General features: G+C 37.9%; 2 protein-coding genes and 1 pseudogene across 3 annotated transcripts in view; 1 reads left to right on the forward strand and 2 right to left on the reverse strand.

The window, feature by feature from the left end:
- Nucleotides 1-23,736, reverse strand: part of LOC145622613 (uncharacterized) — a 104,016-nt gene extending 80,280 nt beyond the window's left edge. The window contains exon 1 of the mRNA XM_081676418.1: nt 23,724-23,736. The gene's annotated coding sequence lies outside the window, so the exon portion shown is untranslated. The remainder of the gene's footprint in view (nt 1-23,723) is intronic.
- LOC145622624 (uncharacterized) lies at nt 858-14,744 on the reverse strand. Of its 2 annotated transcripts, none has more exons than XM_081676437.1 (4): nt 14,573-14,744; nt 13,213-13,912; nt 11,650-12,974; nt 858-1,633 (listed from the first exon to the last, which is right to left on the reverse strand). In XM_081676437.1, exons 2-4 carry the CDS (start codon nt 13,856-13,858, stop codon nt 1,568-1,570), a joined length of 2,037 nt encoding a protein of 678 aa, XP_081532563.1. In that variant the 5' UTR covers nt 13,859-13,912; nt 14,573-14,744; the 3' UTR covers nt 858-1,567. The 2 variants fall into 2 exon arrangements, with proteins under 2 accessions (XP_081532563.1, XP_081532562.1); XM_081676436.1 differs by having other exon boundaries at nt 13,213-13,917.
- On the forward strand, nt 20,889-23,570 carry LOC145622612 (receptor like protein kinase S.2 pseudogene; annotated as a pseudogene).
- Nucleotides 23,737-24,247: the final 511 nt, after the last annotated feature.

Below are 24,247 nucleotides of genomic sequence, written 5' to 3' on the forward strand. Positions count from 1 at the left end.
CTTACATATAATTCCTAAAAAATCAAGAATTCCAACATAAGTACACACCTTAAAACTAAATACATCGTAGAGTTAATTAACAATCATCTTAATAAAAAAAACTTCATTTGAAACAATACAATATGTGAGTTCGCACTGATTCAGCTTGAAATCCACTGATGCGTAGTCATCTGAGTGAAAATACTCATGTGGTCCTCCAAATTTTTATAGAGATTATGAAACCCTAGATTTTCAATTTTCACCAAACAAACACAAAAAGAAAATAAACTCAAGAGAAAAATCATCATCACAAGGATGAGATCTATTTATTGAAAGCAATTGGAAATTTTTGGGGCTTACCACCGGTAAAAATATCAGTGGAAACCCCTATAAAGATTCACAACTGAGACCAAGAGGAAAAGAGATGGAAGAGATGGAGAGAAAAGGGAGAAGACAAAGGGAAACCTTCAAAGAAATTAAAAAAACCTAACAATGGAGGTTAGGAAAATTCTCCCTAAAGAAAAACCCTAGAGTGAACCAAAAAAACCCCTCCCAAGGAGAAAACTCAATTTCATTGTTATAAGATAAGATAAAGATACCTCTCAATACTTTTAATTAAAAATGCATTCTTAATAAATGCATTATATAGATTTGACATTAAAATTATTATTGCTATTTTATTTTTAACATGCCTATTTCAGCGACTTAGCTCCTAATACATCCAAACCTGGCTTATGGTAAATTGGTAAGTCAGCAAGTCACCCAATAAGAGTTTTATTTTCATAATTGTCACAAAATTAAATCAATGTTTTATTTTCATGTTCAAATTTTTAATCAATAACATAATTAATTATTCATTTGTATATATAAAAAAAATATACCAAAAGTGGATGATTTGAAATTATTCACTGAATAAAACATTTTACTACATGAAAACCTTGTTTTATATACAAGTAAATAAATAAATATGATAAAAAGTATATGAATACTGAATAATGAAACTTAAAACCTATTGCAATATATGGAGTTATATAAACACTCTGGCCCTCTTCTTAATAACCAAGCGGGAGAGCTAGCACCGAGTTGCTTGTATCATTTGCAGGAAAATTTCAGACACCAAAGAGTGGGAATCCTAAAAATTCAGGGCTAAATGTCAGAAAACAGCCCATACTTCTTCCATTACCAAAAAAGCAAAAGGAAGTTTTGGAAGAAAACCCAAATATTTGGGGATTTCTACTGAAAACATATATACACATAAGTGGAATACTATACACGTACAGATTTGCGTGTCAAGTAAATTATACTAAATACATTTAAAGTGGGAAGCTTGCAAACCCTCAGTGTTTTATTCGGAGTTATTCATGGCCCTGGACATGGGTATGACAAGATTAATCTAGATTCTTTCTCACAAGTGTTCAGTGAAACCCTAGGGCTAGTCAAGTGCTTTCCTGCTGCTTGAAACCATTTCATGTCATACAGAGTTCATAACAGCAGAAGCAAATTTTCACACCTGAAGCCTGATGCACATCTGAAAGTATTTGGACAACAGCTAGCCCCACACAGAGGGAAACTCTGTAGTCTGAGTCCCCTAACTTGATTGACTCTGACCAACTCCTACAGAAACACCCCGAGAGCGTCTTTTCTTAGATGTGACCTGTAAACAGTCAACACATGAGTAGTCGATATGACAATTTTCTGCAGCAATAAAGAAAGATCAGCTCACGAAAGAACCATCAGCCACAATTTGCCAAAGAAGTAAGTCATGGACAAATTGTCATCACAATACTCCAGCTCTTGAGAGGAAAACAAATGGCAAATATAGTTGTAAGGAAATCCACTTTAAGACTCTACAGGTTGTGCAGCATGAGCTAGGTGAAGGGAAATTTCAAAACTGTGATAGCCAAAAACACAAACTATCTTAAAAAATTTAACAGCAACACATAATTATAAAAAGAGTTCTGATGAAAATTCAAAAAATCCTCAACAAGGGATGTGTGAATTGTGACCATGCACATCAAATGGAACTTTTAAGGATCCAATCAAAGTTTGGGTCAAAATTGGTTTTGGTATGCGTTCCAAAATTCAAACAAACAAATTTTTGGGCTGAAAGGAAGTTTATGGAACAAGATTACAACATGCGTTGGGTATTTTTTGGACCAAATCTAAGCCAGTGGCGGATCTAGGATTTGGGGAATGAGGGTACGAAATTAAGTTTGATAATAAAAAAATAACAAAATAAATGTGGAGTGCATGCGTTAATTTTTTCCTAACTAAAATTTGGGGTAATAAACCATTTCAATTTGCAAGGCTTATAATTGAGTACTAAATGTGTTCATGGATAAAAAAAAATACCTAAGAGACCAATTATTTGTGAAAACAGCTCTCTTTGATTGAAAAGTACTAACCTAGTGCGGAAAAATTAAAATATAACCTAACAGACCAGTTTTTAAACAGGCGGTCTCTTCGAATTTAGCACAAAAAAGGCGAGGCTGATTTGTTGCATTAGCCACTTACATAACAATACCTAAGAGACCTAATATTAGAGACAGGCGGTCTCTTTTGTTATTTGGTTGTACCTCTGGATCCGCCAGTAGCATGAGCCTTGAAATTTATCATGTGGCAAAGGTCTTAGTGCGGCTTCCACGAAGCTCGAGACGACGAGACGTGGGCAAGCATAATAAAGAAAACAGTTGCAGTACCTAATTAGTGGCATTAGAAACTCTGTAGGATGAAAAAATTATAGCTTGATTGTTGTATAGATTTTCTAATTTATTTGAGGTAAGGAATGTGCCGTGAATCAATAGCCTTGAGTCGGGAGCTAGGAGTCGGGAACTAGGAAGAAATGGGGCAAGACACAAACGAAGGTGTGCTGAAGATTGACTAGGCACGTCCTTACACAAAAATTGAGGATTCAAAGGTACTTGGCAAGGCACGTCCGTGCCTCAACGCACATCCAACCAGTCACGTTCGTGCCCAAAGGAGGCACGTCATCTTCACTGAAATGGAACTTTCATGCTGGTTTGGAGTAAGAACTAGCGAAGTTTTTGGACAGAAAGTCTTTTTTTTATATATGATATATATACTATTCCGTTAAAATAGAGAGAAAGTAGTTGACCAATGATCCGGATAGGCATGGTGGACGAGAGGCATGTCCGCGCATAAAGGAGGCACGTGCCTTGGCCGTTTTGGCCGATTTTGGTTACTTCGTCTATGAGCTTTGTTTTCCTTAAATAAAGTCTATCTTTTCTAGTCTATGGGTTATTATTTTTAATACCCCTAGGTTATGATCATTAGTTGATTAATTATCTAGTCTTTTGTGTATTTCTCATCTAATTTTGAGAAAGATGACATTAGAAATCCAAGAGAAAATCAATATATTTTAGTTTTAAATCTGTTCTAAATCTATAATCTGTTTTCCCCAAGATCAACAAGATTATTACTCTTGCCTACCCATGGACATTACAACGCATTGTTGGTGAACCACGTATATCTCTGTATGTTTTTCTTGTTAATTTTACATTTAATATTCTAGCATCTGTTATAACAAATTGGTATCAAGAGCTTTGGTTCGGGCCTAGGGTTTAATTCTGGTGAGATATATGGTTGCTTTGAATGTGGAAATTGACAAGTTCACGGGGAGGAATAGTTTTTAGACAGTAACAAATCAAGATGCGGACATTGTGGACATCGTTGACAAAGAAGAGTCTAGATAGAGGAGAAAGCGCACTCGACCATCATGTATCATGTTGTTTCCGCTGAGGTCATGGAGGAGGAAACAACATCGGGTATGTGGTTAAAGGTGGATAGTCTATACATGACAAAGTCATTAATCAACAAGTGATAGCAAATTCTGTTCGATCTCTAAAGGTACATCACTTAGATTACACCTTGATCGATTGAATACTATTATGTTAAAATTGTGTTATATTGATGTTAGGATTGAGGGTGAGGATGGTGCCTTAATTTTGTTAGTGTCTTTATCAGTGTCATATGAGAATTTTGTGTTATTGTTGAGAAAGAGACAGTGTCTCTAGACGAGGTTAGATCTGCTCTCCATACTTGAGAGTTGCGTCATAAAGCGTGTACTACAGGTACAAATTTTGGATAGCCAGTGAAAGTAATGGACAAAGGACAAGGGAATTCGAGGTAAAAATCCAAGAAAACCGTATTAAGGGGTCCAAAATCAAGTGATGTCTGTAATTACTGTAAGGAGAAGAGACATTGGAAATCTGAATAAAATTATGAGACCGCAGATATTACAGTTGGTGACACCAATTCAAAAGAGGATTATACCCTAATTATTGAACATGTGCATCACCCTGATGTGTGGGTTCTTGATATGAAGGCACTTATCACAAGTGTTCACACAGGGAGTGGTTACGAACTACAAGCAGGTTAATGGTGGTGTTACTATGGCAAACAACGAAGAACAAAACAGTTGGTATAGGGTCCATCAGAATTAGGACACAAGATGGTAAAATTGTATGTTAGAACAATGTCAAGCATGTTCCACACAGATCACAAGGAATCTTATTTTGCCAAGTTTTCTAGACGTAAAAGGGTTCAATTTTAAAGGTGATGGTGGAGGGGTGTATGTCTACAAGGGTTCAAAAAGAGTAATGAAGGGTGTTAAACGGGAGACATTGTGTTAGTTGCAAGGGTGCAATGAGCAGGCATACAGCAAGGCAAGTGGAATAAGGGAACGGTAACAACACCAGAGCACCACAACAACAACCAGCATAACACTAAAGCTGAAGCAGCTAGCTTGTCTTATTAGCTTGCTCTTAGTACTTATGCGGATGAACACAAACTAGTAGTAAATGTAATAATTAAGGCTTATGCCACATAGACTCGTATTGTAGTAGTATAAAAAGAAGAAAGTTAGGAAGGAGAATTCATTCAGAAATATTGTATTGGAACCTTGGAGACTAATGTCCAAAAGTCATTACTTATTACTCAAGCCTCTGTCTAACTATCTTAATCAATTGTCTTCCACTGTTGGCTAAGATTATCGTATTATCCTGTGTGAGCACCACTAGTACGTTACAAAGGGTCTAAGTTATCTAGTTCTAAGTCTGGTGTTGTCACATCATTTGTTTGTGGTAGTGTTGAGAAACAGGTGGAGCATAGAGTCACTCTAGGTGGGAGTGGTTGTCCACGTCCAGGAAAGATTAGCCAACACTCACAATCTGAATCTGAAGCACCGCAGTCTTTGCCGGCAAAATCAAGTCTGCCTAGATAAGCTTTGGGAAACCTCACCAAAGGCACGGTTGGGAAAACAAGGTGGCTTTTGCACTATTTGTTGGAGAGGTGGATATACACGTGCTAGGAAGAAGCATTGGCAATGTGTGTGTTCGAACCTAGTTCCGCAAAGTAAGTCCCAAGTGTGCTTGGATTTACAATTTATTTGAAGTTGTTTATTGTTCTTTGGGGCAAATCTGGTGCCAAGCGGATGCAAATCTAAGCAAGAAGAGTGTTTCTAATCTGGTACATCAATTTAATTTTATTGTGAACGGATCCAAGTCAAGGTGAAGATTTGTAAGGAATGTGCCTTGAATCAATAGCCTTGAGTCGGGAGCTAGGAGTTAGGAACTAGGAAGAAGTGGGGCAAGACACGTCCACACCTTGCCTCAACGAAGGAGTGAAGATTGACTAGGCCCATATGAGGCACGTGTCTGTTCCTCTTCGAGGCTTCAAAGGTATTTGGCAAGGTACGTCTGTGCCTCAACGGACTTCCGACCAAGCACGTTCGTGCCCAAAGAAGTTTTCGATTTTTGTTGTGTTTTTGGACGTTTGGCTGATTTTGGTTGTTTCGTTTGTGGGCTTTATTTTCCTTAAATAAAGTCTTATCTTTTCAAGTCTATGGATTATTATAAATACCCCTAGGTTATTTCCTAGCCGCTAAAATTTAAGAGCCTTCTGTGTATTTCTCATATGTGAATTATAAGAGAAATAACATTAGAAATTTGAGAGACAATCATTACGTTTTCTATGATTGGTCTCAAATATGTTATGAATCTATAATTTGTTTTCCCTGAGATCAATAAAATTATTACTCTCGCTTGCCCGTGGACGTAACCAATGCATTGTTGGTGAACCATGTAAATTTGTGTGTGTTTCTTGTTAATTTAACATTTGAATATGTCGTTGACGTAGCAACGTATTTTTGGTAAACCACATAAATCTGTGTCTTTTTTCTTGTTAATTTTACATTCAATATTATTCTTTGTAACATTCAATAAACTGGTTACTAGCTAAAAGTTTTGATATGTTTAAAACCCTATGATTATTTGATTTAGGGATTAGATAAACATCCTAGATTCCTAGTTATAATTAGTTAATTGAACTTTAACTATATGAAGGTTAAGCCTAGGGCTGGCAAACAAATTCGGTTCAGGTTCAGGTTAATTTTAATGAACAAATTAAAATTATTCATGGAATCACCCTACCCTTTAGCAATTATAAAGAGAGTGGAATTTAAAGAGTAAAATACTTGATTGAGTGAGGTAACGAAGATTAACGACTTTGAATCTACTGGGAAATTGAGAATCAACAATGAATTAAAAAAAAAAAAAAAAGAGAGAGAGAGAAGGAGAGTAGAAGAAGGAACGAAAACGGCATGTGAATAATTTAGGGTTTGGAACTTTAGAATGAATATCTCTTAGTAGTTATACACTTGTACGTGGAAGAATGGAATACTACATTGGGCTAGGCCCATATTTAAAATAAAAAGTCAAATGTCAATAAATTAATTGGGTTAGACGGGTTGGTTTCGGGTCGACCCCACCTGAAATTGACCCAAAAGGTTAAACAGGTTAATGCAGGTTATTTTCGGGTTAGATTTTCAACCTGAACCTACCCCGTTTATTTTCAGGTTGACCCAATTACATAAACGAGTTGAAAATCTCATTCGAAACCCATTTATTTCAGGTTGGGTTCGGGTCTGAATCAGGTTATCCGGTCGATTCAGCTTTTACCGGGCCTAGTTAAGCCTAGCTTGAATATATTATGGGTGGCACAATCTTATAATTGGTTTAGTATTACTCTGTATTATATAAAAACACAATACAATGTTATCTCGAGGGGCGGGCATTTACTAATTCACATCTTACATAATTTGTCTTTAAATTTTTGCCATTCGCAGATTCACTACTATTCTACATTGTACTTGCGTGGTAAGTTCCATGTCTTAGGTATTAGGATATTCAAAACTTACAGAAGTAGTCATGCAGGAATTTACAAGTGTGATAGTTGACAAGTTTCAGAAAAAAAAAATAAATTAAAAAAAAAACCCTACTTAAGGCTAATAAGAACTCAGAAGACAAAATCATGCCCAAATAAGCCTGCACCTCTTTTTGTACATTATGGACAAACATGTATCTACAATACTAAACGAGCACCATGGGGCAAGCATAAGGCATTATCACACGGTTCATTAGAATCCCAAATAATTATAATCATAATCAGTAAGGAGAGTACAGGGTTGGGAATTGGGATCAAGGGGATCTTAGAGGATGCAAGGGAAGAACAAAGATGACAATGGAAGGATTGAGAAGGATATTAACAACTTCAATTTTCATGAGTATGTAACATTGGACACAAGGGAATTGAATAAGAGGATCATGGTTAGCAAGTACAACTGTATAGAAGAAAGACCGTTTCACGTAGCCAACCTCATCCTCGGGATTAAAGCCTCAATCCTTGTCATTCATATAATCAAATCATTAGCAATGACAAATATTTTTCGGATTTCAGAAAGGCATATTGACAAGAATCCCGTGCGCTAGTCCATATGAAGGTTGTTTTGTAAATTTTTACAGCTTTTGGGATAAAGTTGATTTTCATTTTAAACTGTCAATCCTAACTAACTAATAGAAGCACCAACTTTGCACTAACCCAATCACGAAATACACCTTTGCACAACAAATTATCAATATTGCTCCCGTGACAATTAGGGGTGAGCAAAAATTCCGGGTACCCGAACCGGAACCGGTTAGGAATCGACGGGTCCGGAACTAGAATTGGACCCGGTGGTTCCAATTCCAGGTAATAAATTAAGGACCCGGTTACAACCAATTCCAATTCCAATTCTCAACTTTTTGGAACCGGAACCGATTGGGTATCGGTTACCCAATATATGCTAAACTGAATAAATTTTAAATAACAAAAATATGTTAAATGTATCTAGTTAGTGAGATAAAAAGGTATTATTAAGACCTAACATGAATACAAATAGCTTAATGCATATATAAATATAAGTAGTAAATGCTTAAGATAAAAATAGATCAAAATAAGTATTATAATTTGTATTATACTTTAACAAACAAAAACAAAATGGGTACCCGGAACCGGAACCCGGTGGTTCTAATTCCAATTCTTAAATTTTAGGACCTAGTTGAATCAATTTCAATTCCTAAATTTTAGGACCCGGTTGAACCAATTCCATTTCCGGGTCTGTATCCTAAAATTTTTGACCGGGTACTCGATTTGCTCACCCCTAGTGACAATAAGTATCAACAAAAGGTCAAATTCATTTGACAAACACTATTCTCTTTTGTTCTTTACGCTTTCCCCATAAGTCCATTGCCTTTGTTCCAAACACTGCTACCTTTTTTTTTTTTTTGGCGCCATTTGTGGCCTCACTCTTTTCCATCTTTGTGCCTAATTGTTGACTATATAGTACCATGCTATAAAAAAAAAGGTCTTGTATGCCATTACAGACCAAAAAGGCTCCCATAATTTAAGGCAAATCACTTAACAAAATTCTTTAAAGGTTCTCTAATCCTGTTTCGTCATTATCAAATTTCTCACTCCAAACCTTTTCTTAACGATTGATAAACCATCCAAAGATTCATTGCAGGCTAAATATCAAATCATACTCCCTCCGTCCCATAATATAATTCCTGTTTTCCTATTTTGGAAATCCAAAATGTTGTTAATGCTTCTATTTTTGGATACTATGTAAAGACCATTATACTCTCACTTTTTTTAACTTTATTCATTATACTTCCTAATTTACCTTGAATTTTGCACATGTCTGGTACTTTTTTCCACTTTCTCTCTCTTACTTTTGTCTATGATTGTACTTTTCACTTTAATTAATGTACTTCATCCACTTTCTCTTATTTCTTAAATAATGTGAAAAAACACAAACAGGAACTATATTATGGGACGGAAGGAGTAAAATATTATATCCATCGACAAAAATTAAATTTTGCTATCCACAAAAAACAAATTACTTATCTTTAAGATCAGATATTTATTTGACTTTCTGCATAATTATATATTTGTCAACATATATAAACATTACTCACAATGTTATGGGATAGCCCTAATTTCTCATATTGAGAAACATAATTGTATCTCAAAATGGCAACTGTGTAAATAAAAGCAACTTCTTAAATATTTTATAGTTTTTTTTTTGGTACTTTTTCGCATCTCAACTTCTGTTCTTATCACGGGCTCATGGCTTCACCCTTGTACACCAATTGAACTAGTGTGAATTGCCATTTTTCCGGTCATCGTTTTGCTCGCAAACCACCATCACCTTCGTTGCTCCCTATCTTCTTCACCCTCCTTTACCTCTTCACCGCCGAATCAAATTAAAAAAAAAATTTTAAAAAAAACCCTAAAAAATTGGAGAAATTATGGCATGGTTACCCCTTAAGGACAAGGTTTGTCTTCCTTCTCCATTGAAATTGTTCATGTGTTCTGATTTCTCCATTGAAGGTTTTGATTTTCATTAATGGAGGTGAGAGAATGGAGGAAGAAGAACACATGGTGTTATAAGAAGGCCAAAATAAGATCAATTTACAACATTAACCCCACTTATAAACACAAAATGCATAAATACTCCTTTGAGATACTTATGTTTTTGTCAATATGAGAAGCATGAATTTACCCCAATGTTATTTTTTTATTCTCTCTTTTCTAACTATTAAAGTGAATAGAAGTTCATAGTGGATTCAAAAGAACCCCGACTATTTTGAGGGGCAAGTTGTAATATCATAGAGCAACCCAGAAGAAGAATTTATTTATCCTTCTAGTATGAAAATTGATATAAACGCAGGAAGCATTGTAAAACTTTATGTTTTAAAAGACGGGGAGTTGATTGAATTTGTATCCGTCACAGAAGCAACATTTTGATCGTCATGTGCCTAAGAAAAATGATGGGGATTTGTCCCTTACTTCCTTTCCTTTCCATGAAATTGATGTGCAATAGGGAAAGTGGTGAGAGATTGTTCTGAGGTTTAAAAGAAACTGGAGGATGACACTTGCTCACCCTTCTCAGGTAATAATAACGGCAAAGACTGCACAAATTCCAGACAAGGAAATCTCAGGGAGAAGAGAAGAGTCCAAGGAGAAAGTTTAAGAATGTAGAAACAGCAGGCATAAACCATGGCAGCTACAATTCGAATCCGTCCTTTTTTGATAGCCCCTTAGAGAAAAATTCACTTTATTAAGGCTTCAAAAATAATGCAAATGGGTTAGTTTGCAAGTGGGGACCCTTAGAAAGGAAAGGCTTACTATATATGGTATGGGGCAATATCAAAGAGATACCCCAAGAGGAATATGGGACTATCAAAAAGGGACAGCGAGAATTAATATAGAATCTTGACTAAAACCATAGATGGCGGAAACTGGAAAGTGGAATTGTAAAGGAATAAAACATTAAAACCTACCACAGGTTTGAGCCGAAATCAAAACCCAGCTCAAACATCTCAATATGGAGGTAAAGATGAAAGTGAACTTAAATGGAGAAGAAGCTATCCTCTTGAATATTGGATTCTGTGGTACAAGGTCATCTAGAATAGCCCTGGAAAAAACAGACATGTACAATAGCCTAACCCGAAATACCCAAACTCTACCCAAAATCATCTGACCAATCAACAGACCTGCCCCAACCCAAACCAATCCAATAATCAATGTGTAATCTAATAGTGATTATTCTTATTAAAATATACATGCTGACAATAGAACAAAAAATGGCCCGAACTGAACCCAAGATCAACCCAAATGAGTCTTACCCAAAGTGACAAACCCTAATTGACACCTCTTACCTAAGGTAGCTATGGATTGTGTCAAACGGGTGGAATATTTAAGGTACTGTTAAAGGGACACGCAATTCCCCCTGGAAATCTATTTCACAAATGGCATATCTGGTAACTCCTTTAGCGAGGTTCAAGACAGAGAATGGCAAGTGAGTTCAATCAATTTTGGAAGGATGTTTGGATTGGAGAGAGGCCATTTATTGCTCATTTGAGTGCTCCAATACCCCACTTATGGGATTAAGGCTTTGATTGATTGATTGAGTGCTCCAGAGATCATGTTTCTGACATGAAAATGCATGGGACTTGCAATTCAGGAGATCACCCCATAACTGAAAACTAGACAGATTAGTATTTATTTGACCTCTTGCATATTCAGTTAATGGAATTGTCAGATTCTGTAGAATACTGCTGGTTCATTTTACCATAAACAGAACAGAACACTTTAGACATAAAAACAGGAGTAGTCATCTTACATAATTTACCAATTTCCAAACATTATGGTCTATCCAGCTTCAACAAACGGCATACAGCATCAATCAATAATAGTCAACAAATAATAACACCTAATTTGAATATCAAATGAGCACTTGCGCAGGTGACATGATCACCGGGAGCATACCTTAGATGATAGAGGTGGCAGGGAAGCTTGACGTGCAGCCTTCTCAGGCGCCGTTAAATGACGAATCTCTCGGAGCTGGACAGCTATATCCTCCAGAAGTTTTAGTTCAGTTTTTGCTCTCTCCTGGTGTTCAAAAGAGCCCTTAAGCTTCTCTTTCTCCTCCTGAACAGTCCTCAGTCTAGCTCGCAGCCAACATATCTCATCATCTATTTTGAGCCTCTCGTGATCAACTGCTGATATAGAATAGCAGCGTGATTCAGAGACAAAACTTCTATCGGGCGAGCTGCACACTGTTGGGAACCGATCAAAAATGTCTGAAGAGCTTCTTCTAATTTCTAAATCACATTGTCTCACAGTATCAGAAGAATTATTGTGTGTGAGCATTGGGCCACCTTCCTTCCCATCGGTAGTTTTGTTGATACTGTGTTTTGAATCGATGATGTGGACATCATGGACACGTGGCTCTACAACTTGCAGTGGCATTTGTTTTCCATCATCAACACCAAACATTGTTTTCTGTTGCAAATAAATGTTACTATTACCCTCCAGAGATCTTGGAATTGCATCCATGGATAACATCCCTTTTTCCTGAATATCTTGATTAGTTTCGTCGTCAGTCAAATCTGGAACAACACTTGAACATTCGAGACTTTTCAGCTCATTTTTGTCCACTGGAAGAACTGATGATTCTTTACCCTCAGATACCGTAGAAGTTTTCTTCTGACCATACACAGAGGAATAATCAGGATAGTAGTTTATACTTTCAACATTTTCTCGATTATCAATTGACTGACCGAGTTGCTGTAGAATCAGCATAGGATCAACAGAAGGATCAAGAGCAGAGGCGTCGTTTTGTCGATCTGTGTCGTTTGACTGACTATCCCATCCATTGTTTACTTGGAACACCTTCCTATAGGCTTCAACTTCCTTCTCTAAAAAATGTTTTTCCCTCTCTCTCCTGACAATGATCTCTTTAAGTATATCCATTTCTTCAGCATCATAAACTGATTTTTCTTCTAATATCCTTTGATACTGTCGAGCCTCTATTTCAATGGATGCCTTCTCCTCCTGCAATCGTGAAATCATGGCCATAGCTTCATCTGCCGCAGAGGCAGCAGCAAGTCTCTCTTGCTCTAGCTCAGAGAATAATTCAGCTCGAGCTGCATGTTCTTCCTCAAGAGCAGATTCCAGAATTCTGACAACATTCTCATCTTCACCATCAGCCCCTGCATTGTTTTTAAGGTTCTCAAATAATGTTGCATAGTCATACACGGGTTTACTCTCATCAGCTGCATCATCGGATTCAGAATCTGGTTGTGTCTGACCTGAGACCCAAAGAAAAAGGATATTTGAGCATCTGATAATATAACACAAGAAAATTTTAGAGCCATCAAAGGTAAAACCAGCGATCAAAAGTACATAATTAGCATAATGTAGAAAACATATACCCAAAAGAGAGTTGCTAGCACTTTAAGCCATGAAGCAGACAGTATATAACAAATAGAACAATCAGTCGGTCATTAATTGGAAATTTTGATAGGAGGCGGAGGAAGAGAAAATTACCACAAGAGTTCACAGTGGTTGGGTTCTCTACATTCTCTATCTTACTGGAGTCTGAAGGAGACTGACGAATGGCACGGGAGTCTGACTTTAAGTGATCATAAGATGAGGCAGAAGTAAACTTTCCATAATCAATACTAGCTCTGCGACGTCGCCTAATTCCACACCTTGGCCTTTGAGTTGTAACAGTCTTGCCCTTAATGTCAAATTTAGAAAGGGAGTCAGTACCGGAAAGGGTGTGATGTGACCTCCGAGGATCAGAGAAAGAACTGTAGGATGCTTCACCTTCTAGATGCAGCACACCATCATCTGAGTAACCTTCCCTGAGTAGCTTCAAATTAAGTTGGGAGTGATCATTCCTGGACAGAATGGAATCAAATGGGAATTTGGATTTGACAGAAAAGTGGAGAGAGGAAATGGTTTCCGCGGGGCAATCAACTAAGAAGCGCTGGACACAGGGAGCACGAGTAGGGTAGCCAAAGAGGCCATTGCAAGGGCAAGGTAGGGTTAGCCCTAAGAGGGCGAGAAATTTAGATAGGAAAAAGGCAATAGCAGAGCAACAGAGGAGGAAGTAGGCAATAGCCAAATCAAGAAAGGCACCCACTAATCTAGAAAAGGTCCATGAGTGAACAATAACTTGGCATGCCATATCAAACTATGCTTTTTACAGTTGAGACAATAAAAATGAGCTGAGTTCAGACTTCTGCGCTGTGATACAAAAATCAAACTAATCACAAAACTACAAATATCACATCGGAAAAGAAAAGGAAAAAAAAAAGGTTTAGGTAGCTAGCATATTGTGGATACAGAATCATTAATTAAAAATCTGATTGGGTCGTTTAAGAGTTATGCGAGACTAATGCAGAAACAAATCAAATTGAATTTCATTCCATTCTAGCTCGGGCATGGGCTTGAATCCGATATAATTTAAAATTGAAAACTAAATCTGGGATTCGAGAAAAAAAAAAAAAAAGAAGAAGATAATAATGAAAGCGAGTGAGTATGAAATTGGAATCCTGGTAAAGTATGAAACTCAGACCTGTCCCTGAGGCAGGGCAGGAGAGAAAGGTTCCATTAAAGGATTATAAATAAAAGCCTGCAACACATGAGCAACCAATTTGACTCAATTATTAAATTACATCACAATTTATTCTTCTCAATGTATATATTGCACAAACTAAAATTCTACCAATAAATTGCTCGTTATAAGCTTTCATAACTTCAATAATTATATACCAATAGTTCAATAATCCATCTTAGAATTAGATGAACCTAGAATTTTACTATGATCACAATTGAATTGACAATAGGAAACCCTAGATTGTATATTTGATATTCTAACCTTCGCAAATTAAAATCTTACCTCATAAGCTGTCTCAATGGTGGAGAGAAACCTCAGAGGCCGCTTCAATGGAGATTTCGGAGTGCGCTGGATGAGAAGGAACGAGAGGAGCGGTGCTACCGCTGCGTAAATACGAAAGGGGATAAAAATGAAACCATTTGAGGAAGATTATGACACGTATTAATGTCCACGTCGTATAAAATACGGAGTATCAATAATCAGAATTCATTTTTTGTTTTTCTTCTCCTGCAACGAGGCTTCATGGGAAGAAAATATGCTGTGGCTAGTGCACGAGTCATAAGCTCATACTGCATGTCCGAAAAGAATATGTACTCTGTAACTAAAAAATACTCCCTTAGTTTTTAAATACTTGTTCCACTTTTCTTTTTCGATCGTTTTTAAATACTTGCTCCATTTTCTTATTTAAATTTTGTAATATTTAATTAATTTCTCTCACTAAGTGACCCAACAACATTAATTTCATTTTCTCTCTCCTTCAATTCTCTCCACTACTTTTGGTTTTTTATAATTTTTTTATTCTTCCACCAACCCCACTACCTTCATATTTTATTACTTTCTCCAATTTCTCCTAAAACTCCGAGCATGGAGAAATAGAACAAGTATTTAAAAAGGGAGGGAGTAGGAAAAATGAAAATAAATAATTCTACCTTTACATGGTCTGACAATAACAATCCCACCTTTTGATTATTACGAGGCAATCCCACCTTTATATGTCATCTTCTTTTAACAGACCTTGACTTATTAGTGACCTGTTTTTGTAGGTTATATGTCATGTGTCAAAATTTAATTGGTTTATTTCATTTTTTTAATAAAAAAACAAAATAAAACAAAAATACAAAAAACAAAATTAAAAAAAACCAGCCACCAACCCCCACCGTGAAACCCTAGGCCTTACCCCAGCCACCACCAAAAACCGGCTAGCCACCCTCCTTAGCCTCCGAAAATGGCCGGGCGGCACCAGGGATGTGTTTAAGGGGGGTTTTCAAGGCTAGGGTGGGGATCATCAAGGTGGTTAGGGAGTTTGGGTAGGATTTTTCGGGGCTGGGATAATAGAGTTTACGGCGGTTTTCAGTAGTAGGGTGGGGTTTTCAGCGAGTTTTCGTTGGCTAGGTGACGTTTCGGCAAATTTGCGGCGGCTAGGTGGGGTTTTCAGGGTGGTTAGGAGGTTGGGTGCGATTTTTCAGGGCTGGGTTGGAGTTTTCTGCTGGTGTTCGGCGGTTAGGTGGGGTTGTGGCTTTGCCTGTGGTGGTTATGTGTGGTTTCCCAAGTGGATTTTGGGTCAGGGGGTGATTTCGGGAGTGGGTTTTGGTCGGCCGGGTGTTTTTGGTATAAGGGGGTTTCGGCCGACCGTTTTCAGGGGTTTTGGGCGGTGGTCGGCCGGTTTTTGGTGGGGCTAGGGTAAGGGTTAGGGTTTCACGGTGGCTGGTGGTGGTGGGTTTTTTCTTTTATATTTTTACCTATTTTTATTTTTATTTTTTTAACTTTTTTTTTTTATTTTGACCAATTATCGAGCGACACGTGGCTTTAAAAATAAAAATAAAACATTTTAACCTATTTAATAGGTTGTAGGTAAAAAAAAATTTGTTAAAAGAAGATGACATACAAAGGTGGGATTGCCTCGTAATAATCAAAAGGTGGGATTGTTATTGTCAGACCACGCAAAGGTGGGATTATTTATTTCCATTTTTCCTAATAAATACGAAGTATCTTTTTAAGGTATGTTAACACACTATTTATAAGTGTTAAAAAACAATTAACTTCAATGAGGGCAATTAAATAAATAAATTTTAGAAGATATAATTGTCTAAATATTACTATTATTAATAAAAGGGGTGTTTAATTCGAAGAATATAGGTATAAAGTACGGAGTATAAGTTTTAGAATGACTAAAACTCATTCTATATGCTTGGTTGTCAAAAGCATGAATTTTAAACCTATACTTTAAACCCATGAAGTAATGGAGGGAAGGTGGGTTTAGCTCATTCCATTCCCTTAGAGCACTCACAACAATGAACATTTTTTTGTTTCTTCATTCTCTTTTTATCCACTTTCTCTCTCTTTCAAACTTATTTTCCTCATGAGCATTTTTGGTGGTTATATTTTATCCCACCAATGATAAAAAAAAAAAAAAAAAAATTATTCACCATTCTCTCTCCTACCTATTTAATACCCATCAACATTTCTCCTTCTTACAATTTAATAGTTATAGTTGCAATTTCAACCTAGGCCCACTGCTTACTATTCAGTATTTTAGCTTTTGCTCATTGATGGGATGGCCAATTTTATGTTTTTTGCTCACCAAAATGCTCATGAGCATTTTTTTGCTCACTGTCGTGAGTGCTCTTAGGTATCAAATAAAAGGAGGGAATAGTGAGATATTCCATTCAAAAATTGAACCAAACACATGGTATTAAATATTAAGTTCCTACCCAATACCACCTTAATTAACCCCATTTCTGATTCCAAACCCAAACCACTATGCTTACCAAACGCCTCCTAAGAGCTATCTGAAACGTTGTTAAAAATGTATGGATATGGAAATGACATAAATTTACACTACTCACACTAATGGTTTAAAATAAAATCGTTAATGATTTAATCGATTTATACCCTCAAAATATGTTTATTTAAAAAATAAACTCCCTTTATTTTATAATAATCGCAATGATAGGGCCGGGGCAGTGGATGACAATGGTGGTGGTGTCGGCGTCGCCGTCAAAAGTGAGAAAAAGGGGAAGAGAGAGAATTTGAGAAAGAACAAAATAGGATCGAGAAAGCACAAGAAACATATTTGATGTTCTTAGGCCTTAAAATGATCCTTTAACATGGCATAAGAGTCAGATCCACAGTTTGGGACCTTTTAATGGCTTGAGTAATGAGTGTACTGGGTTAGCTTATTCATGTGAGGGGTAGTGAAAAAATGTGTTCTAGTCCCATAAAATATCACATGTGATGTGACAAAATTAAAGGGACCTTAGTATCTTACATATGAGAGGGAGTGTTGAAGTGTTACATATGAAGGGAAGTGTTGAAGTGTAAATTCCTTAAACAACACATGTAAATGTCTCACATTAATAATAAATAAAAAAAGGCTATAAGACTACTCTTCCTACCCGGCAAAAAAAAAAAAAAACACAAAAAAACAAAAAAACCCACTCCTCCTATTGTCATATGATTTTGGGATGAAACTTTAGCTCTTTTATTTCTTTGAAGTAAACTCTCTCTTTTGGTGATGAGTACGACCCAGACCTGTATTTAACAAATCTAAATTTAAAATGATTTCTAATTCAAGATGTTGATCAAACTAATTGACAAATAAAAAAATTGGATCAGTTGATTGCTAGTGACCTTTATTGACATCTGTATATCGGATTAATAATTAAAAAAAAGGTTTACCTGTTTTCTACCTTATCTTGTGGATAGGTGAACTAATCTTATTTCGTTCCCCAATTGATACTATTTTTTTTTTTTTATATCCCTAAATTATTAATTGTGAATACTACTCGGCCACCTAATCTTGGGTGCAGTGGTTGTCAATCTTTTCACCTAAAATTATACTACTCTTATTCTTTAGACCCATTGATATGATACACAATTATTATTATTCTATTAATAATTTCTTAATTATACAGTATTAAAAATGCCTAACCCCTTATGGATGTTATGATACCTTAAGTACGTATCTAGAAGCGTAGAATATTTATTTTGAAAGAATCTAGAAGTTAGATTAGAACTGCTGATGTTTTGTACAAGTAGATAGATTTAAAAAATATTACGAGATACTGTACATATTTCATCATCTTTTTATGCTCTAGAATAAGACCGAAGACTGGGTATTGCAACTGCTTTGATATTTCTAATTTTTCTAGGATATCATGTCATCACTGATACATAAAGTGGAGTCTTCATTTAGATTATAACAATGTTTGACATTAGGTTAAATATCATGCAAGTGATATCAAATACTTGTAGATATTTTAGGATAAAGAAGTTACTGTATTTTAGAATTTTATTTGGATAAACTTTTAATCTTTCACATATAGCAAAATAATTTATGATTTTTCACATCACCAAAAGGGAAGAATAGTTTAATGGTATGTGAGTATGTGTGAATGAGTGAATGATTAGATTGTCAAAGTTAGAGAAATATACTGTCAATTTAGAGAGAATATTTTAGAGTACATAACATATAGAATCATCAATCATTTTAGAGACGGAAATTAAATTGCAATTTAATTTGGGAACGTATAACACGTTTTCAAGGACTAGTCCATCATCTAAAACCACTCGGCCCTCCTTTGTTGCCATGGCTTGAGTACCATCCGGAAGACCGACAGGGCAAGGAGATATGAATTTGACATCCAGTAAACAAGATTCGGCACCGGTAACATGATGAAAAGCGCCGGTGTCGATGATCCATGACAATGTAGGATACTCACCCGTCATCTTATCTTGCTGACGATTATTAGCCATGGTTAAGAGAAGACGAACATGCTCAGGTTGGAGTTCGGCCAAAGCCGAGAGAGTGTCTTGCGAGGGTAGAGATGCAGCAGCAGCAGTGAGGGAAGCGCCCACGGCATGAGCTCGAGCCGTGGGCTTGGCCTGATCAACCGAGGCAGCAGAAGACGAGCCACCAGCAGCAGCAGGTCTGCTCAAGGCAGGGGACCCCTGCTGTCCCGTACCTGCCCCCCCTTTCTTCCCAAACTTCTCAAGCCACCAGTCGGGATATCCGTGAAGCATAAAGCACCCCACATTATCATGGCCTGCTCGTTTACAGTGGGTACAATAGAGTTTTGATTTATCCACTCGAGTTGTGGATTGAGAGAACCGTCGATCAGGAGGCAACGCAAAGACATGAGCTTCCTCCCTCTGCGACTTCGAGGCAGCAATGGCACGAGATCGCTCCTCCTGCAGCAGCGCTTGGTAGGCTCGATCAAGAGTAGCAGGGGGTTGTTGAGAGAGAAGATTGGTGCGCACAACTGCATATTTGTCATCATCAATCCCAACCCAAAACTGATGTAATTTCTCCACCTCCCTATCCAATTCATACTTGGCAGCCACGTTACAAGAACAATTGCCACACTCGCAGCCATGAGGTGGTTGCAATCGCAGGAGGTCATCGTAGTATCCCATCAGAGTAGTGTAATAGTCTTCAACAGACATGTTCTTGGTTTGCTTACAAGTAGTGATAGCAGCCCTCAATTGTTGAAGCCGAGGTCCGCTTGCTTCGCAAAACCGCTTCTCCAAATAATCCCAAAGCTTCTTTGCTTCATCAAAGTAGGGAATTGATGCAGCGAGTTTCGGATCCACAGCCCGCAAAACCCACGACACCAACATAGAATTGACTGTATCCCAGTCGAGCATCTTCTTCTTCTCAGTGGGCTTAGAGATTGTGCCATCGATGAAGCCGAATTTGCGTCTAGATTTCAAGGACAAGGAGATAGCCCTCGACCATGATAGGTAGTTGTCGCCCTTCAAAATCACGTGGGTGATCAAATTGCCAGGTTGATCACCGGAGCCGAGATAAAAAGGAGATGAAGGATCGATTTTAGTGTCATCAACCATTGTTGATTAGAGAAATAGAGAATATTTTAGAGAAATTAGAGGAAATTAGAGTAAAAAAAAAAATATTTAGGGTTCTTAGGGTTTAGTGTTGTTTAGCTCCGATACCATGTCAATTTAGAGAGAATATTTTAGAGAGAATATTTTAGAGAGAATAGAGTGTGTTGTTCGTATTAGCGTATTCACAAGAATATATACAACCTATGAGTATAGGGCCGAACAGGCGAACATAACACCGGCCCACTAGCTATACATAGTATATGGTCCAACATATACATACACATAAGAAAATAAGATGATGGAAAATGGGTGTTAGTTGACGTCCCTGAAGAAGTAAAACACAGCCAATTCAACACTGAAACCTAACCCCATACATAGTAAGATAGTACGTTGAATTAAAGCAGTCCCACTCCTTTATTTATTCAAAAAATAAAGTTGTTGTTAAATGCTTGTCATATTGCGCGGAGATTGCCAACTGATTGGGAATTCCTTTTCTCACATAATACTACTGTATATTAGTTTGCTAATCTCTTTCTCTTTATTCTGCTCTTCAATTCATCTTTTCATTATCCTCCTGTTCTCTCTGGATAGTTATGAAGCTGCCCCTTCTCTAGTCTATTGTTTATACATACTACTGTACGTATCAATCATCCAGTATTAATCACTAGATACCTTATACCGAGATATGTCTCTTAATCGACTATGCTACATCCTCCCTACGGAGACGGAGACGGAGACGGAGATGGAGACAGCGATGGTGGATAAGACAGAGTCTGAGCAATCCAAAGGGCGTAGGAGCTGCCATGATCAAGTTGTTTCAATGGTGAGAAGATCAATAAGGCGTCTGGTGATGAGTGGATCAGGATTATGCGGTGTCAAATTTAATAAAAACACGCAGGAAGGGACGTTGTTTCACGACATAGGAGGAGTAGAATTCTCAGACATGGACAACAATAATATGAGCAACCCCAAGATGTTCAATTTTGCTGAGCTTTATATTGGAACCAACGGTTTTAGTCAGGACCAGGTCCTTGGAAGTGGTGGTTTTGGCAGGGTCTTTAAAGCCGTCTTACCCAGCGATGGCACTCTCGTTGCTGTCAAGTGCTTGCTCAATACTACTACTAATACTTCTACGCCAGATCATCATCCTCTTATTGACAAGACTTTCGCCGCCGAGTTGGTTGCCGTGGCTCACCTGCGCCATAGGAATCTGGTCAGGTTAAGAGGTTGGTGTGTTCATGACTACCAGCTCCTCCTTGTCTATGATTACATGCCCAACCGAAGTCTTGACAGGGTCCTCTTCAAGAATACCTCCAACTCCCTTGTTCTAGATTTCCAAAGGAGGAGCAACATAGTCCTTGGCTTGGCTGCTGCCTTGTTTTATCTCCATGAGCAGCTCGATACTCAAATCATCCATAGGGACGTCAAGACCAGCAATGTCATGCTCGATTCTCACTACAACGCCAGGCTTGGCGACTTTGGCCTCGCTCGCTGGCTTGAGCACGACCCACATCTCCCTGATTCCCGACTCCATACCACTAGTACTACTCCTCATAAACACAGCAAGAACACAACATCTCTCCTGTCTTCATCCAGGAGATCATCAGATCACCAATTTCGGCTGGCAGAGACCAGCAGGATTGGAGGAACAATAGGCTACCTGCCTCCTGAAAGCTTCCAAAAGCGCTATGTTGCCACTGCTAAGTCCGACGTCTTTAGCTTTGGGATCGTGGTCTTGGAAGTTGCTTCTGGAAGGCGAGCCATTGATCTTACTCAGTCTGATGATAAGATCATATTACTAGATTGGGTTCGAAGATTGGCTGATGATGGCACCCTGCTGCTAGCTGCAGATGCTCGACTGGCTCAAGGATCTTACCAGGTGTATGACATGGAACGTTTGATCCATCTGGGACTCCTGTGCACCCTCCACAGTCCCAAATCACGCCCTCACATGAAATGGGTTCTGGATGCCCTCTGTGGAAATCTTTCCGGCAAACTTCCATCTCTCCCTTCTTTCAAGACACATCCTATGTATATCTCCTTGTCTACCACCACCAGCAGTGCATCTGACACTGGTACCGCCAGACCCAACTCCACCACCACTACTGCCTCATCCATTTCAACAATCTATGTTACTGCTGCTGGAAAAACCATATTTCTAACAGCCCAAGGTATTGATGATGATGATCTGAATGACAAAGACAACCGATCATATACATATACTGATGATGTAGATTGCAAACCTGACAAAAGCTCTTTTCACCTTCCGATGGTTGAGACACCAAGAGAGATATCTTACAAAGAGATCATTTCTGCAACCCACAATTTCTCAGACAATCACAGGGTGGCCGAGCTGGACTTTGGAACTGCCTACCAAGGCTTCCTTGAAGACCGCCATCATGTCCTTGTCAAGCGCCTTGGTATGAAAACTTGCCCTGCCCTACGAGCCCGCTTCTCAACGGAGCTCCATAATTTAGGTAGGCTTCGCCACCGCAACCTAGTACAACTCCGTGGCTGGTGCACTGAGCAAGGAGAAATGCTGGTGGTCTATGATTACTTAGCCAGTCGGCTCCTCAGCAACATATTGTTCCATAACAACACCAAAGTCCTGCAATGGCATCACCGTTACAATATAATAACATCACTTGCCTCCGCAGTTGTGTATCTCCATGAGGAATGGGATGAACAAGTTATCCACAGAAATATTACCTCTTCATCCATAGTTGTTGACCCAGACATGAATCCTAGGCTCACCAGTTTCGCACTTGCTGAGTTCTTGACAAGAAACGAGCATGGGCATCATGTAGCTAGCACCGATAATTCAGTTCGGGGGATATTTGGGTACATGTCACCCGAATACATGGAGTCTGGAGAAGCAAACACTGCTGCTGATGTCTATAGCTTTGGAATTGTGGTGCTTGAGGTGATTACTGGACAGATGGCTGTTGACTTTCGTCATCCTGAGGTGCTATTAGTCAAGAGAATCCGTGAATTTAAGGATACAGACAGGCCTCTAGAGGAGTTGGCAGATCCGCAGTTGGACGGGGAGCATGAGCATCAGGAATTTGTTAGACTGCTGAAATTAGGACTGGCTTGTACACATTCCAATTCACAGTTACGACCAACTATGAAACAAATTGTCAGCATACTCAATGGTAACACTTCTTGCTTCATCCAAGGGAGTATAGAGGGAATACAAGAATGGAAACGAGCAAATACCTATTCATTGTCATTGGTCAGACGAATCCAGGCCTTAGGGATTCAATAGCACCCTTCGGGATACTATATAATAGATACAGTGATGCAATTTGTGGTTAATTAGTCCTTTTTAATTATTTTTAAACAAAATTGATCAGCTTTTAGCTAGTAGTAACTGCTAGTTTTTTGTGCTTGTTTTTTAAATTAGCTAAACTTTCCCCCTAATTTTTTGGGTTGTACCAAGCTTTTGTATAAAGTAATGTTATAAATATGTTTTTTTTTCCTGTTGGTTATGCTTCACCTTGCTTCTCTTTGCTAAGTCTGGGTTTGGTTAAATTGGAGGCATTAATTTTACTCATTTTGTTGATTGTGGGCTTAAATCTTAGCCAGTTCCTCAATCTCATGTCATCTTCAGGTACCTCTTTTTTTCCAAGTGGATTTGCACCCCAAATGATTTTTTTGACTTGGTTGGCCAAATTCTTTGTCAATATAGATGCAGATAATTAATGCTCCGCAGATAGATGACATATAAAAAATTCAGATGACATGTCTTGATCTGAATGAGATGTGATTTGATCACTGAGCTTCAACTGTACAAGCCTTGATAGGTTCTTCTATGACATCAAATCTACCTGTCAAGCCTTAGTGCTCCAGCATATAAGTATGACCAAATTCCCCAAGACTAGCACGTTTTTCAGAAGAAAAAAAGGACAAGAAAAGACTTGCACTTGAAGGAGTAACAGCTCCTGCAAGTGCAAGTTGGGCATGGAAAAGTGTTTGTAGAACTAAGGATGATGACTTAGGGTTGCATTACAGGGTGACAATTGGCTGTTTGCACAATCATACAAAGTAGCGAATGTTTATGCTATGATCTACAGCAGAAGCAGCAATGGCTAATTAAAATGATGTAGAATA

The sequence above is a fragment of the Chenopodium album genome, unplaced genomic scaffold, assembly GCF_948465745.1.
Source record: "Chenopodium album unplaced genomic scaffold, dcCheAlbu1.1 scaffold_31, whole genome shotgun sequence".
Taxonomy (NCBI): domain Eukaryota; kingdom Viridiplantae; phylum Streptophyta; class Magnoliopsida; order Caryophyllales; family Amaranthaceae; genus Chenopodium; species Chenopodium album.